Genomic DNA, 18,493 nt, shown 5'->3' on the forward strand with positions numbered 1-18,493 from the left:
ACAACATTTAACCTTGTAAAAGGTGTTTTTAAACAGATTTTATACCCGTTTAATGCGTTTAATTTAAATTATATATAATTTAATTTAAATTAAACGCATTAAACGGGTATAAAATCGACTTTCACAAACTCGTACTTTCCGGCATCGAACTAGAATACCCACAAAACTCACTCACTGCCTAAAAAATAACACAGGCAGCTGAGGTAAACACTCGATGAAAACAATCTAAAAAAAGAACATACTGATTCGCACATATTGTCAACAACTTTTATGAGTGAAAGACATTTATCTGTGGAATTATCATTGAATGTACGATAACATTCATTAAACTAATGAATGCATATAAAATTCCCTTTCAATAACAACGTGTTCTTTAATTGCAAATGAAGTTCGAGTATTAATATTCTTTTATGTATTTTTACCAATAACAAAAATTATCATAGTAATATAATAATAATAATAATAAGAAGAAGAATAAGCATAATTGCAATAGCAATAATAACAGTAATACTGATAATAGCAATGATAATGAAAAATAATAATAATAATTAGAATAATATTTATTATTAAATTTAGATTTTTTGACAGACTGTAAATATTTTAATATAGATACAATAATCATTACTTCGAGAATTCATCTAAAAAACTTTCGGCTTACGAAATAATTGTAACAATGAAAAACTCCCAAGTTTGACAACATTAAATTTTATTACAAAACGCAAAAGAGTTTGATAAACTAATTTTATTAACCTATGTTTTTTGTTTGCAAAAAAGTGTGGACTTTTTGAATTTATAAAATTATATAATTATGCAATTTATGAAATACTTTATAATTTATGAAATTACTTTTGAAATTATGCTAATTTATAAAAGCAGAAAAATAAATAATCTTTGATTGAAACATAAAACGAGACGTTATTTGTTACATACAAAATGATAGAATAAAATATCGGTTATATGTCTATACTCGTGTCTACGGTAAAGCATAGGCCTTCGGCTTGGCTGGAGGTTAGGGGTTTGGAGTCGTTTGGTTAAAAAGCACAACCATTTAGCCTATTTGTTCTTTAGGGGTTTAGGGTTTAAGGCTCTTTAGTTCACATGTACAGGCTACAAAGATCACACATTTATAACAAGTTTTTATGAAAGTTAAAATTTTTTTTCGACATTTTCGTCCACCACATTGGTTCCGCCATTTTGAATTTTCAAAATCTGATATCAGATTTGCAAAGAGCGATCTCGAAAACCCTTATATACAAACCTTCTACAAAATATTATGGATTGAAGTATACTTATAGTTATTTTGTGTTAGGGGTGGTTTACCCCCTAAAGGGTAGTATCTATGAAAAAATCGAAAAACTTAATTTGTTTATTATAGATCAATTTTTTTAGTCGTTTAAAACTTTTTTATTATATAAAATTTTTTTTCGATATTTCCGTCCGCCATATTGGTTCCGCCATTTTGAATTTTCAAAATCTGATAACAGATTTGCAATCAGCGACCTCGAAAACCTCTATATACAAACTTTCTACGAAATATTATTTATTGAATTACATATTTACAGTTATTTTGTGTTAGGGGTGGTTTACCCCCTTAGGGATAATATTTATGAAAACACCGAAAGACGTCAACTAAATTTTGTTATTAAGGATGTTTAAACATTTTTTCCAATTTTTTTTAGTCGGTTTAAACATTTTTATTATAAAATTATGCCAAAAAATATATGTTTTCAACCCCTAAAAAATAAGGGATGCTACCCTTACTCTTCAAATCACCATGATATACTTGCTCTTTTTGTAAGAAATAACCTCCAATTTGTTTCATTGAAAAATATTAATTTTAAGCCGAGCTATTTAAACAAAAGGCTTTTTGGGGGTTAACTTTAGGGGAGGTTTTTGCCCCTTAAAAGTGAAAGTTAGCCGATAAAAAAAAATACCTGTCTCTTATTTTTTTATGTTCTACAACATATATGAAAATCATCAAAATCGGTGAGTTCGGGTTGAGTACCTTTCCTTGTTAGACGTATCGTCAGCAGGGAACGCCACTACCTGCAGTTCTCACGCGTAAAGATGCAGCGTGTACATCTTTGCACGTTCGATCGCTCGCCGTCGACGCGACGCATCAATGGTTGAGTAATCAGATATACGGCGACACATTTCACAGTATTTTAACAAAATATAGGGTTATTTATAGAAGGCATTGTTTTCCAAATTAAAGAATTTTAATATTATGTAGATAAATACCAACGACATTCATGATTCCTGAAACTACAGCTGTTTGAAATGTGGGTTCATCAACTGTGATTTCACAGCTGAAGGAGCCGGCAGCATCTACATCTATGTTCGTCAAAGTTACTTGAGTTGCATTACTTTCTGATTCCTGCAATAAATAAACATCTAAATATTCATGAAATGTTTTTCTATTCAAACGAGTTTATAAGCATATACGATGAGAATCAAATTTAGTTGCACACTATTGCTAGCTCTATATGAATAGGCGCAAGCAAAGAAGTGTAATTACGCTCGAAAAAACATAGAGATAGTAATGGTGCAAACAAATAGAACCATCGGAGATGTTGCCATCCTGGATTAACCAAACTTCTGTTAGACACATGAACAAGTGTCCATCGAAAGAGTGATTGTGGTTGCCATTTTAGGCGTTTGGCAGTGCATTTTCGAACATTTGCTTGCAGTTTCGATATCGCGAAAGGGCGTGGAGTGTATTTTTGTGTAACATACATTGAGACTCGTACTTAAGCATGATGTCATGAGTGTCTGTACAGACTAATTTCGGGCGCGCGAAAATTCTGCTGTCAGTATAATAGGGAGCAGTGTCGAGATTGCAGTGCTGCAATATCCATACGAGGTCATAAAACCCGTTTAGCCCTTGGTGCACATCATTTTTTTGACACGAAAACTCAAAGTATTTAGTTCTATATATGATACATATCTTCCTAGCAAACCGAATTTTTAAAATATTACTTAATAAATATAGCGGTAAAAATCGTTGCTCTTCTACTTATTTGTGAGATTTAACCTTGACTTTATTCTAAAAAAGGTTTTAAATATTATATCTGTTCCCTATTGTCATTATTCTATAATGGTTTGAATAAATTTGAAGTTTTTCAAAATAATATTAATAACAATTAAATCTAAAATATCTGAAAATCCAATAAAACTAATCAGCAGCTCAAAGAAAAGAATTAAGTTGTATACTTAATTTGAGGAGATCGATAGATTCATATTAAAATGAGAATCAAGATAACAAGAAAATATTTCCGAATCCGAATTTTCTATAATTTATGCCTTTTTTCTTTAGTTAACTCGGACTATAAAATTCAAAGCTTCCATAAGAAGGAAAATACGTTTTTCTATCAGTAATAGAGTTTGTTTCCCAGGAAATAATTTTTTGAATAACTAATCATCCTGATTTATTTAAGAAGTTCCGCAGTGTAGTTATTTAAAAATGTACATTCTGGTATATAACGAAAGAACGATGGAAGATAACCTAAATTGTCCGTTGTGAAAAAATAGCAAATATTACTTATTTTCAGGTACATTTTTTCTAATTTACTTAAAAATCGCTATGATACAAAATCGCATAATTAAAATGAAAAACTGACTTTTTTCCCATTATGCTACAGTAAAAACTAATAGTCATATATTAGACTCCCAGGTACATGCAACAACACTTTTAAGATGCAATAACAACTATGAGAAAATTCAGCAAACCATATTTATTCTTAACCATAGCATGTAATCCAAAATTGAAAGAATTGAAATGAAATTTCAAAAAATACTCAAAATATACAGAAAAGGTACCATAAGCATTAATTACAAAAAAGATTTAGATGAAAAAATTTCCGAAATATACTAATGATGTATCTTAGGCTTCATTATCAGTTACTACATTTGCAGTAAAGATTCATTTAATCTTTGACTTTTTTATGATCTACAAACTGTTAGGTGGAAACTTGAAGAGTTTCCCTTTTTTAAATAATAATTTCTGAGCCTGCATATCTCTTTCCTCTACAGGAAAGTGCTCCTGAAGATTGGTCAGATCCTTAGTAAACCAAAGCGATTTCGACTACTCCTTTCTCTTTCGAATGTAATTTAAGCAAAAATCTGAATCTTACCTTTTATTAGCGTTTGCTACGGTCGCACGTTGTAGTTGGATTGAATTCTTTTCAAAGAGGAATACCGAATAAATCTCTGGTTCAAGTTTTCTTCTTCTTACTTTATTATTGAATGTCCTTAAAAGGGGCTGTGGTCCAAAAATAATCCTCGGCCAAGTGATCAAATTTTATTGATTTCGATTACTTTTTTCACAATTTTATTTTAGCTCTCATTTGGAAACTATCATATCATACTTAGAGAGCCGAAAGTTTGCAACTTAATTTGTGTTGGCATGTTGTAACAATATATTGAGTTGAATTCATTCTAGATGATATGAATTCAACTTTCATGTATAGACCACCTGTATTTTTGCTGCCAAAGCCATAGGGTTCAGGGTGCAAAGCCGAACCAAGACTGTTAAGTGAAAACTGAGATGTCAGGCTGTTTCTAAATAATTTAGCATGTCTTAATGCAAAAGAACAGACGTCAAACTTCATTATCATGGATTTAGCATGATTATGAGAGATTTGGTGGTTGACAGTGACTGCGCTCGCATACTGATGAGATTGAAATACCTGTACAAACCTCATCATTGGTGACCTTGAGCATCGATGACACTTTTCACATAGTAATTGCACTAGAGAGACATAAAGTCAGTCAGTACAGCGTTTGTATATACTGTCATATATGACAGTATGCATGTGTTGGGTTAGGTTTTCACTTTTAATGGGCACTTTAAAAATCATATTTTCCCTTCAAAATCATTCTAGATAAATTAATAGGCTAAATATTTATCATTCAACATTGACTGAAACTGTGAAAACTGTAGTTCTGTCTGCTATGCTATTCTGCTGTATAACATAGCAGACAGCCTCTACAATACGCGTCATATACTTCTAGTGTGCCTGTGCCTGGCCTGAACCGTACGCGCATGTGCAAAAAATTAAGAGAACTTCTGCTACTCGGGTTTCAGCGCAGAAACTACGCATATTTCTCGATGAATTCTGGGTTTCATTTCTACCGAGTCGCTAGGGAACGGGCCAGAACTTATCGGCCATTTGCTACCAGGGAGATCGATCGTTTTTAACCAACATAATTATCAGATCATCCGTATATAACAGAGTCATGGCTAAATTTTGTAAAGCCAAGATAGATGTTATGTAATTGGCTCAATTAGCGCACATGCACCTAAGTCAGTAAGTCTAAACGTCATTTAGGTTATTCAAACTTAAATCTCGCAAATTATCTCGAGCTGAAAGAATAGTATATTCCGTATCTTGCTCATCAAACGAAGTCGTTCGCTTACGTTTTCTAGGAATATCAGACTTGTAAACTTTAATTTCGCACGTTTCAATCGTTTTTTTTCATAATTGTCAAATACTTCAGAATTACGTTTTTGAGATATAAAATTGATCAAAGAATCATACAACTCGACAACAGTATTTAATTCTACTGAAGCAGACTGGAGAGTCTTACTCTACGCATTGAATCTGTTTAAAATATCGCTCCAAAATAGAGCAATAAAAAAAATGTCTAAAGTAGCAAGCGAATTATATATACCAAGAGCTTTCGAGCACGTTAATGATTTTTCATTTAAATCCTCTGCTATTTTGTGTAAAGTAGATATAATTTCAGGACAACACGTACCTAAGCTTTCACATGCATCGTGCCGTGCTGACCATCGTGTCTGGGAAAGATTTTTGAGGGACTTGCTTTTTGACTTTAATGCTAACGTTAAGATTTCCCATCTGTGCGTCGAAGCCGAAAAAAAAATTATACAACTGTTATGAAATTAAAAAAAAATCGTTTTGCTAGTAGATAACATTCAGCAGCATAAGTACCGACAAGATTCAGTGAGTGCGCTGAGCAGGGAACGTAGTCTACAAGAGGATTAACTTCTTTAATACGAGTTTGAAGTCCTGAGTAGGCTCCAGACATATTGCTCGCATTGTCATACGATTGTCCACTACAATTTTTAATATCTAATTTCAGTTCTTCTCAAGTCGATAATACTACTTCTGCTAGTTCATTTGCTTTATGACCACAGTTTGATATAAATTTAATGAACTCTTGGATAGCCAGTTTCATCTACGTATCGAATTACGAAACTTAATTGGTCTACGTGAGATAAATCAGAGGTGGAGTCAGTGCTAATTAAAAAATATTTAGCAGCTATAATGTCCGATACAATTTTTTTGAGTGAGTAGATTAGCCATAATTTCAATAAATTCGTTACATATTGTTTTTGAGAGATATGAGGTTGATCCTTTACCCGAGTTACCATATAATCGAATGTGTTCTGCTAAAAAGGGTATTAAATTCAGAAATGAGCTCTAAAACCATAATATAATTACCGTTGTGTAAAGAACCAAAGCGTTCATCATCTCCTCTAAATGGTAACCCGCGTGATGATAATGCCTTAATAACTGCGACGACCCGTTTTAATACGTTTTGCCAATACTGTATCTCGTCATTTATCTGTTTTTCTAACTGTGAGTGAACATTTTTTTCGGACTTACTCCTCTCTAAAAAAGCAATGTGATTCGCTGAATAGTTTGCAGGGCCCGCAAAATATTACCGTAGCGCTTTTTGAATAAATCAGCCATGATCAAAGTTGTGTGCTACCATTAAGAAGAGTTCCATTATTAATTTTATCCGCTAAAGAAAATACCAGTAATTTTGCAGGCGTAACCAATTTTTCAACTGATGAGAATTATTCAATGCACGCCTATATTTTTATACGAAGATTCAACAACGTGTTGGATACAATACACATCTGACGATAGTCGATCAAAATTTGGACAACTAAGATCGTTTCCAAATTAACAATTTCTCGAGCAGTTACATCGTGCAATACCTGCCATTTCTAACCTCCTCGCACATGAATTTTTCGAACACATTTCCCAATGCTTTTTAGATGCTCGTAAAGCACTTCAAATTAACTTCACCTTTGAAATAGTCTAATCCATGCTTCGTTCTAGTCAACTGTTCGTTTGCTTGTCTAATATCTTCATTTAGATTATGATACTTACTATATTACAACACGCCTCCTTAAGTTTATAATCTTGATCTTATACAAACATATTTGTTTAAACAATAATTTTGAATATCACATTTCAGATTAATTTTAAACCTTTTCTAATTTTTAGAAATTTTGATTTATTCAGACTCTTTGTGAAGATGTCTGCTAAATTATATTTTAAGTCAACTTTTACAATATCTATTTCGCCCATTTCGTAGCTTTCGTTTATGTAGTGATATTGCACTTTAATGTGCTTTGAGTTTGAAGTAAAATTTCCGAATTCAGCGATCGCAATTGCTCAAGAATCATCTTCGTATATAGTTGTTGGTTCATTTAAATTTACATCGAATAATTCGCTCAATAAATGTTTTACAAACAATATTTCGGAGACTGCCTCTGACAAAGTTACCTACTCTGCAAAAGTTGAACATTTTGTTACCGCACCTTGTTTGTGAGTTTTTCAAAAAATTATATTACCAAATAATCTAATTACGTATCCAGTTGTGGATTTTCTATCTACATTATCATCTCCGAAATCGGAATCTACCATACAATCTAGTATTTTGTTATTTAGATTATCACAATATGTTAGTTTCAAATCTTTAGTCTTGTACAAATCTTTTAAGACTCGAATTGCATACTTATAGTAGGTTTAATCATAACAACTTTAATATCGACTTAAATAATGTACGCTGTACGATATATCTGACCTTGTGCCTGAGCTTATATAAAGCAAGCTATTTGATTAGCTTGATCTAATTTCAGATTTGTCTCCATTGGAGTATCATATAATATTGCATTTTCTAGATTGTATTTTGCAGCTGAAGATTTAATATATTTTGTTTTACTAAATGTCATTTTACTTCTACCATCACTATAGTTTATATCTATGCCTATATATTGGCTTACCTTGTCTAGATCTTTGATTGCAAATCTATCCATTAGACTAGCTTTTACTTCGTTTATTATATGTGTTGAAAATAAAAATCAAGCAGGGTATAGCTTCTCACGGTGAATATATTTATTAATACAAAAAAAGAACAAGAAATTAATACGAGTATGACAGCGTAGTCAGATGTCAGTGAAGCGTTCGACTGGACAACTGCTCGCTTGCTCGATTCGGTTAGAACTAACTGCTATCCTCCGCTGAGGGTATTATAATACCTCGGTGACGCGGTCCTACGGCTGATCGCAGGAGGGACGCTGCCGATATCCAGGTATGCGACGACGCGGTCGAAGCGTGAGCGGAAGGACCCTTCTTAATAGCCCCCGCCGCCAACCTGGGTATCATAAAAAGGGCGCACGCAGCGAAGTGCGCGCTCCTTCTTAATCCCTAATTGCCGTGTTTGTCGCACGTATTTTTCGTAGGCAACAAACAGACCGCGTTTCCGAGAAGCTTATCGTTATAAAAGAGCAGATGCGCTGCCGAATTCGGCGTCGAACTCGGTGCAGCGTCTGCGCTTGGGTTTTTCCAGCTATAGTAAAATAAAACTATCCTAGAGCTACGCATATTTCTAAATTAAAAACTATGTCAGATTTTAGCAAAAATCCAACAATATGTTTATTTTTGCAACAAATAAGGAGGTCATCTAATATATACATCTGTATATTGGATATTTGTATTGTTTATGTACAGACAATAATCATAATTACTGCTAACAAAGTTTAGACTTGTCATGAAATTATTAAAGCAATTATACTAAGCTCTTGGGCTTTCTCTGCGTCCCTAGAGTGCTTTATGGAATTTGCAAACTTTATTGTCTCCTATTTCATAATCTTTAGGTTTATTGATATATACTTTATAACGGTGTACTGGATGCAGTTGCTCAGTTTCCAGCTCCGCTATAATCAAGGTCCGTAGACCTCGTTACTCTCGAGAAAGAGAGTTGTCGGGATAGCACCTAGTGCTGAATAGGTTCCGGCCAGGCCAGTTATGCTGCGATCTCGTACATATGCGAGACGCAAGCCCGCGGAGGCGGCTGGGTCGGTGATGGAGCGAGGTACAAGTGTACGCGTAAGAACACGCAAAATAACGACTGTCGAGATTGTTGAGGGACTGTCACAGCGTTTATTGGCAAACTATATACAGGGCTTGCATGCGAGCAAGCGAGGTCGCAGGTACGAGGGAGGATGAGCAGAGCCCTGGTGAGTGTAGCGTGAGAGAGAGAGAGAGAGCTGGCACTTACAGTTAGCCGGTATCGTCCTGATGTTCGCTGTCAGCAGTCGGAACCCCGTCGGTGCACCAGCTCTCACTCTATAAAACTCGCCAGCATGCAATAAAAAGGTTAGTAAGGAAGGGTAAATAAATCAACATTGAGAGACGGAAAGATTTTTGAAGAGGCTTATTTATTGAAGGAAACTGTATTTAGAGAGAATGAGAAAGAAAATAAATAAATAAGGGAGGAGGAGAAAAAATAGAAGAAAAGAGAGAAAAAAAAAATTTTGAAGAGCCTTAGGCCCTTATTATAGGGTGTTTCTCCCCGCCGCTTGACGAGCGAGGAGCAGCAAATTCCCGTGGTTTCGGGCGTTCGGGCATTCTCTGCCCCTCTCCACACCTAGCATGCCGCAGATGTAGCACTGCGGTGCTTTCTCTCCCTTCAACAGCGCTAGGTTGAGCCTAGCGAGTCGCAGTTCTTCCAGGAGCTTGGGGGGAGGGTGACCGAGATGTCGCCGGTCCTCGTAGGCTTGGTTGAGCTCCTCAACCAAGCGGGTCCCCTCCTCGATGCGCTGCTGAAGCGCTTCCTTGGCCTCCTCGGCTGCGCGGCGCTTTTTCCTCCCCTCGACGTATTCTTGGCGGCGGCGTCTGACGTCGCGCTCGTCCGCCACTAGCTTCGGGTAGTTACCCGCGAGCGCACGGCCGTCCTCCCCGAACTTCTCCAGGAAGTCGTCGAGGGCCAAGACAGCTTCCTCCTCGGCTTTGAGGGCTTCCCTCTTCAGCGCCCTGGCTTGCTCCAGCTGGTTCTTGGTGGCCTTCCAGGCCTCCTCGGGTGTTCTCGTGGGCGCTGGTGCGTTGGAGCCGTGGTCTGTCGAGGGGGTCTTTGCCGTAGTGGAGGGCGTAGCGCCGGCCGACGTGGTGCTGTCAGGAGTCGGTGGTAGAGGCAGATCCTCTATCTGAACCCAGAGGGTTCGACCCCCCTCCACGACTCTGATCCAGCTGGGGTCTGACGCCATCATCTGCAAGGTCAATAAGAGGGAGTTCTAGGAAGTTTATGAGGGTCTTTTGTATCCTCAGTTCTTTAAGAAATTGGGCTAACACCTTGTTTCGAAATTCCGTCCCGTTGTCAGATAAAAATGCCTCGGGCACTCCGAAACGTACAATAACATGTTCATTTAGGTTTTTCCGGATCGTTTTTCCATCCGCCTTGCGAATTGGGATGACTTCGATCCACTTCGTGAAAACATCTAAGAAGATGAGGATGTATTGGTAACCTTGAGTCGACCGGGGGAACGGACCCATAATGTCAGCGGCGACAATTTCCCAGAGTCCAGGGACTCTTCTCTGACCCATTAACCCAGCGGGTAACGCTTGTTCTACCTTGCACTGCTGGCAGACCGTGCAAGTACGAACAAAGTTACTTACATCACTATACATTCCCTTCCAGTAGAAGTATCGTGCGATTCGCTCGTAAGTCTTGCGGCGGCCCAAGTGACCAGCTGTGGGCTCGCAGTGCGATTCCCACATCGCTTCTACGGTCTTCTCTGGTGGCAAAACCATTTTCCATTCGTCCTGTTCATCTAGGATATCGTCTAAGAGAGGATCAGGACGTAGATGATACAGTCTGCCCTCCGAAATCTTCCAGTTTGGATGATCGGTTGGGTTTTCCCTTACCTTGGCACAAATGTCAGTATACCATGGGTCGTCTGTAAATTTTCCTCCTATACCGAGGGTGGCTAAGGGCGTATTCTCGTCTTCATCCTCGTACATTCGGGATAAGGCGTCTGGTACGCAATGTAATGAGCCCTTTCGATGGATAATCTCGAAATCATAGGCTTGCAATTCGAGAGCCCACCTAGCTAAGCGACCGTTGGGGTTACGCATATTACACAGCCACTTCAGACTACTGTGGTCGGTAATAACTTGGAAGTGATAACCCTCAACATAGGCTCTAAATTTGCGTATCGCCCACAATACAGCCAAACATTCGCGTTAAGTGACAGAGTAATTTCTCTCGGCTTTTGACAGGGTGCGGCTCGCAAAGCTTAACACGCGTTCTTCGCTATCATGGACTTGAGTCAACACTGCACCCAGGCCGGTGTCACTAGCATCCGTCTGAATCGTGAAAGTTTCGTCGAATGATGGACTATGTAGGATTGGAGCCGAAGCTATCAGCGTTTTAATTTGTAGGAACGCTTCTTGCTGCGATTCGCCCCAGTTATATCTTACGTCTTTCCTGGTTAACTGAGTGAGAGGATCGGCGAGTGTCGCAAAATTGTCCAGGAATTTCCTGTACCAAGAGACCATCCCTAGGAACCTGCGGAGTTGTTTTAGATTCTTGGGGGCCGGGTAGTCTAAAATGGGAGCAACCTTATCCGGATCGGGACGGAAGCCATCTCGATTTACCATCACCCCAAGGTACTTAACCTCGCTGCAACAGAATTTGCTTTTCTCCCAATTAATCGCGAGTCCAGCATCGCTGATCCGCTTGAGTACGACTTCTAACCAATGTAAATGGTCTTCGAACGTGTCGGTAGTGATAATAATATCATCCATGTACGAAAAAGCATGAGGTTCCAACTCAGGCCCGATAATCTTATCGCTAAGCTGTTGGAACGTCGCAGGGCCACCAACCACGCCATAAGGAAGCCGGGTGAACTCAAAAAGTCCGAGTCCGGGCACCGTAAATGCCGTGAGGTGCATGTCTTCCTCCTTCATGGGGATCTGGTGGTAGGCACTACTCAAGTCGATCGTCGAGATGTAACGAGCATTCTGCAATTTGCTAAGGATGGAGTCCATGAATGGAAGCGGATACGCACTGGCCTTGGAAACGGCGTTGAGTTTACGGTAGTCTATGCAAAACCGGTAGGATCCATTGGCTTTTCGCACCATGACTACGGGGCTCGACCATTCACTGTTCGACCGTCGAATTATTCCTGCTTCTAGCATTTCCAACACTTGCTTATGCATCTCCTCCTCAATCTTCTTCGACACGGGGTAGTACCTCTGCTTGATAGGTCGAGCGGAACCCACATCAATGGCGTGCATGATCAATGAAGTGCAGCCAAGTAGTTGTTCGTTCTCTGGTAGCCACCTATCCAGCAGTTCGTTTAAATGGTTACGCTGCCGCGGCATAACATCAACTAGGCCAATGGCTGCCAGGGCATTACTCTCGCCGTCAGTGAGACTAGATAACTCCAGAGGGATAGTCTCCGACGTGCCCTCAATCTCTAGGACATTCTGACGAGGTCTAAGCGTGGCGCCAAATGCACGGATGAAATCCGTCCCTAAAATGCAGGAGGAATCAAGTTCGCTCATGATCATGACTTTCAGTACTTTTCGACGACCCTGTACGTCAAAGGGTAGGTCGACGTGACCATAAATCGGCACTAACTGGCCGTTAGCAAGCTTCGCTCTTGGTTCTTTATAGGGCGTAATAGTTTGTCCACAGGCCGAGGCAATCTGAATGCCGACCGGGCCAATGGCGGTGCGTGCAGCTCCAGAGTCGAACAAAGAGCGGACTCTGAACCCTGCAATTCCAACCTGCACCCACCAGCGACGGTGATCCTCCGGACTTGGATCTTCGGCCTTCAACGGCATGAGTGCGTCCTCGCTCTTTAAATCGAGCGATTCGCTAGAGGCCGTTGTTGCCTCGGGAGAAGTGTTGGCCTGACTCACTTCTTCCCTTGGTCTTTTCCCGACTTCTGGGAGCATTCTGGGTACGAACTTTTTACGTGTTGTGGCCAACTGCAACCATAGCATTTAACGTGGGGCTTATATGGCCCACGAGCCTTCTGGTCTTTATTGTGGTCACTATCCGGTTTGCGTACCGTTCGTTTCGTTTTCTTCTCTACTACCTCTTCAACTGTCACGGTAGAGACACTTTCCGGCTTTGACTTCTTGCCATTCTTCGGGTTATTTCTACCCGCTGTGATGGCTTTCGGCTGTAGTTGCGATGGTTGCTGCTGAAAGGCAGCAATGCCCGCAAGGCCTAATTGGGCTAGGGCCTCTTTACTGCCGTCGCGACTAGCGTGCTCTGGAGCGGGCTCGCTGGTTCGACGGGTTCTGTTACAGCGTTCATGCTAGGAGTTTTCGCAGTGGTGGCTGTTGGTGTAGCCGGCTTTTCCTTATAGGCGACATGCGGTAGCAGGCTTCGTTCCGGTGGAGGTGGCGGCTTGTAGTTGTCCCGATCGTGAACCAACTTCTCGGCGTCCCTCGCTAACGTAACTAGGGCGTCTAAGTCTGTGACGTCTTTACGTGGTACAATCATCTTGATTTCTGGCAACATATTGTCATAAATCATCTTCAATTGTACGTCTACCGGTGGAGGTTCATCTAACCTGCTGAGGATCGTCAGTACTGCGAAGATGTGTTCCCTCACTGACTCCTTTTTCCCTTGGGTACGCGCTTGGGCTTCGGCTAACAGCTGCATTTGGATGTCCTGATCGACTCCGTAACTTCGCCTTGCAGCTTTGCAGAAATCTGTCCATGTACACCAAGTGTGTCGCAGTTGTCTACACCAGATTAGTGCTGGCCCCGTTAATACGTGCAACATAGCATTCAGCGAATCGGTGTCGTCTAGATGAGATGACATTCTGCATTCATTGACTCTCTGTAGGAACTCTTTGATGCAAGTGTCTTGGCTGCCATCAAACTTTATTTTCCAATCTCGGGCGATTTTTCCGATGTCTTTACGTGATTGTGATGTCCACGTAGGAGTGGGTGTGCAGTTGAACGGATTCGTTTGCGTGGCGTCAAATGGCCAAAAAGGATTCGTGCTATTAGCGTATGGTGTTTCCCCAGGCTTGAGGAATGGATTGTTATTACCAATCGGTGATCCGCCCCTCCCCTTAGACTCTTGATAGTCTGGAGTGTTACTCTGCCTTCTGAATGGATTTTGCCTAGTCTGATAGTTCTGTGTACCGTCTAAATTAATTATCCACGGGTTTTCGCTTGCGTATCGCGTACTATGCGCGTCAGGTTCAGGGTGTCGAATATCCAGCGTCTCTTGAAATCGAACTTTCCTACTATCAGCTGGCGTCGTCGGGGTGTACGAATTACTGGATTCAGCCATGTCTAAAATAACTTGTTCCAGCTGTTCTAGTTGTTGTCGTAAAGCTTCCTTCTCTTTGACGTCTGCGATGCGCATTCTAATCAGTTGTTCGTTTTGTTGCCTGAGGTACACTTCGTTTCTCTGAGCATTGTTAGAGTACGTTACTTGCGTATTCGCTTGCCTTGTTCCTTGTGCTTGCGTTGTTATTGTGCTGGTATTTGTCGTTGCCGCTGTGCTGTTGCTAGTCGGCAACACACTTGTACCCGTTCGTGTTATGCTTGACAGTTGTGGATTATTAATCAGAGGTTCGAACACATCTATGAATGTCGAATTTGTGTCGAACACGTTTACTCTGCTTCCTCTGCGCTGTGCTATTATGCTATTCTTCAGCGACGTAGGTAACGATTGATCTTATTGATGACACATGATTCAATATCCTCATCCATATTTTAGAAGCTGCATCTTTCTGAATTGAGACCATTCTGCTTCTACTTATTGTACATCCACGTTGCATTTATTTACCATGTCGTTATAATCCTGTCTTAGTCCTCTAAATCTAATGCTTTCGCAGACAGGTCTGCTAAAATATATTATTCATGACGCATAATTTAATATTCTTTTACCCTATTTTAGACGCTACATCTTTGTGAATCGTACACATTTTGCTTCCACTATTTGTACATCCACGTTGCTTTTATTCACTATGTAGTTGTAATCCCGCCTTAATCCTTTGCTTTCATGCTTTCGCAGAAAGATCTGGTGGAATATCTTATTGATGACACATAATTCAATATCCTCATCCCTATTTTAGACGCTGCATCTTTCTGAATTGAACCCATTCCGCTTCTACTTATTGTACATCCACGTTGCATTTATTACCATGTCGTTATAATCCCGACTTAGTCCTCTAAATCTAATGCATTCGCAGACACGTCTGCTAAAATATATTATTCATGACGCATAATTTAATATTATCCCTATTTCAGACGTTGCATCTTTGTGAATTGAACCCATTCTGCTTCTAATCTTTGTATATCGACGTTGCATTTATTTAACATGTCGTTGTAATCCCTCCTTAGTCCGCTAATTCGAATGCTTCTGCAGACAGGTCTGCTAGAATATATTATTTATCACGCATAATTTAATATTATTATCCCTATTTTAGACGCTACATCTTTGTGAATCGTACACATTTTGCTTCCACTATTTGTACATCCACGTTGCATTTATTCACTATGTAGTTGTAATCCCGCCTTAATCCTTTGCTTTTCATGCTTTCGCAGAATGGTCTGGTGGAATATCTTATTGATGACACATAATTCAATATCCTCATCCCTATTTTAGACGCTGCATCATTCTGAATAGAACCCATTCAGCTTCTACTCATTGTACATCCACGTTGCATTTATTTACCATGTCGCTGTAATCCAGCCTTAGTCCTCTACTTCTAATGCTTTCGCAGAGAGGTCTGCTAAAATATATTATTCATGACGCATAATTTAATATTCTTTTACCCTATTTTAGACGCTACATCTTTGTGAATCGTACACATTTTACTTCCACTATTTGTACATCCACGTAGCATTTATTTACCATGTCGTTGAAATCCCGCCTTATTCCTCTACTTCTAATGTTTTCGCAGACAGGTCTGCTAAAGTATAGTATTCATGACGCATAATTTTATATTATCCCTATTTCAGACGTTGCATCTTTGTGAATTGAACCCATTCTGCTTCTAATCTTTGTATATCCACGTTGCATTTATTTACCATGTCGTTGTAATCCCACCCTAGTCCTCTATTTTTAATGCTTGCGCAGACACGATTGCTGGAATATATTTTTCTTGACGCATAATTTTATATTATTATCTCTATTTTAGACGCTACATCTTTGTGAATTGAACCCATTTTGCTTCCACTATTTGTACATCCACGTTGCATTTATTCACTATGTAGTTGTAATCCCGCCTTAATCCTTTGCTTTTCATGCTTTCGCAGAAAGGTCTGGTGGAATATCTTATTGATGACACATAATTCAATATCCTCATCCCTATTTTAGACGCTGCATCTTTCTGAATTGAATCCATTCCGCTTCTACTTATTGTACATCCACGTTGCATTTATTTACCATGTCGTTATAATCCCGTCAAAGTCCTCTAAATCTAATGCTTTCGCAGACAGGTCTGCTAAAATATATTTTTTATGACACATAATTCAATATTATTATCCCTATTTTAGACGCTACATCTTAGTCAATTGAACCTATATCGCTTCTACTCTTTGTATATCGACGTTGCATTTATTTACCGTATCGCTGTAATCCCTCCATAGTCCGCTAATTCTAATGCTTTTGCAGACAGGTCTGCTAGAATATATTATTTATCACGCATAATTTAATATTATTATCCCTATTTTAGACGCTGTATCTTTCTGAATTGAACCCATTTTGCTTTCACAGTTTGTACAACCACGTTGCATTTTTTCACCATGTAGTTGTAATCCCGCCTTAATCCTTTGCTTTTCATGCTTTCGCAGAAAGATCTGGTGGAATATCTTATTGATGACACATAATTCAATATCCTCATCCCTATTTTAGACGCTGCATCTTTCTGAATTGAGACCATTCTGCATCGACTTATTGTACATCCACGTTGCATTTATTTACCATGTCGCTGTAATCCCGCCTTAGTCCTCTACTTCTAATGATTTCGCCGAGGGGTCTGCTAAAATATATTATTCATGACGCATAATTTAATATTCTTTTACCCTATTTTAGACGCTACATCTTTGTGAATCGTACACATTTTGCTTCCACTATTTGTACATCCACGTTGCATTTATTTACCATGTCGTTATAATCCCGTCTTAGTCCTCTAAATCTAATGCTTTCGCAGACAGGTCTGCTAAAATATATTATTCATGACGCATAATTTAATATTCTTTTACCCTATTTTAGACGCTACATCTTTGTGAATCGTACACATTTTGCTTCCACTATTTGTACATCCACGTTGCATTTATTTACCATGTCGTTATAATCCCGTCTTAGTCCTCTAAATCTAATGCTTTCGCAGACAGGTCTGCTAAAATATATTATTCATGACGCATAATTTAATATTCTTTTACCCTATTTTAGACGCTACATCTTTGTGAATCGTACACATTTTCTTCCACTATTTGTACATCCACGTTGCATTTATTCACTATGTAGTTGTAATCCCGCCTTAATCCTTTGCTTTTCATGCTTTCGCAGAAATATCTGGTGGAATATCTTATTGATAACACATAATTCAATATATTCATCCCTATTTTAGACGGTGCATCTTTCTGAATTGAACCCATTCAGCTTCTACTCATTGTACATCCACGTTGCATTTATTTACCATGTCGCTGTAATCCCTCCTTGGTTCGCTAATTCTAATACTTTTGCAGACAGGTCTGCTAGAATATATTAATTATCACGTATAATTTAATATTATCCCTATTTCAGACGCTGCATCTTTGTGAATTGAACCCAATCTGCTACTAATTTTTGTATATCGACGTTGCATTTATTTACCATGTCATTGTAATCCCTCCTTAGTCCGCTAATTCTAATTCTTCTTCAGAAAGGTCTGATGGAATATATTATTCATGACGCCTAATTTAATCTTATTATCTCTATTTTAGACGCTACATCTTTGTGAATCGTACACATTTTGCTTCCACTATTTGTACATCCACGTTGCATTTATTCACTAAGTAGTTGTAATCCCGCCTTAATCCTTTGCTTTTCATGCTTTCGGAGAAAGGTCTGGTGGAATATCTTATTTATGACACATAATTCAATATCCTCATCCCTATTTTAGACGCTACATCATTCTGAATTGAACCCATTCAGCTTCTACTCATTGTACATCCACGTTGCATTTATTTACCATGTCGCTGTAATCCCGCCTTAGTCCTCTACTTCTAATGCTTTCGCAGAGAGGTCTGCTAAAATATAGTATTCATGACGCATAATTTAATATTATTTTACCCTATTTTAGACGCTACATCTTTGTGAATCGTACACATTTTGCTTCCACTATTTGTACATCCACGTAGCATTTATTTACCATGTGGTTGAAATCCCGCCTTATTCCTCTACTTCTAATGTTTTCGCAGACAGG

The 18,493-nt window shown here is 38.9% G+C and overlaps 1 protein-coding gene across 8 annotated transcripts in view; it reads right to left on the bottom strand.

The window, feature by feature from the left end:
- The window catches only part of LOC116415961, a 203,300-nt gene that overhangs the window by 80,132 nt on the left and 104,675 nt on the right, over positions 1-18,493 (bottom strand). For 7 of the 8 annotated variants that reach the window (XR_004345096.1, XR_004345100.1, XR_004345097.1 and 4 more), the window contains exon 3: positions 2,242-2,377. Coding sequence is in view for 3 of the 8 variants with exons in the window: in XM_031921990.2 (XP_031777850.1) it covers positions 2,242-2,377 (136 nt within the window). In the remaining 5 variants the exon portion in view is untranslated. The remainder of the gene's footprint in view (positions 1-2,241; positions 2,378-18,493) is intronic. The other variant, XM_031922644.2, reaches the window with a different exon arrangement.

The sequence above is a fragment of the Nasonia vitripennis genome, assembly GCF_009193385.2.
Source record: "Nasonia vitripennis strain AsymCx chromosome 1 unlocalized genomic scaffold, Nvit_psr_1.1 chr1_random0001, whole genome shotgun sequence".
NCBI classification, from domain to species: domain Eukaryota; kingdom Metazoa; phylum Arthropoda; class Insecta; order Hymenoptera; family Pteromalidae; genus Nasonia; species Nasonia vitripennis.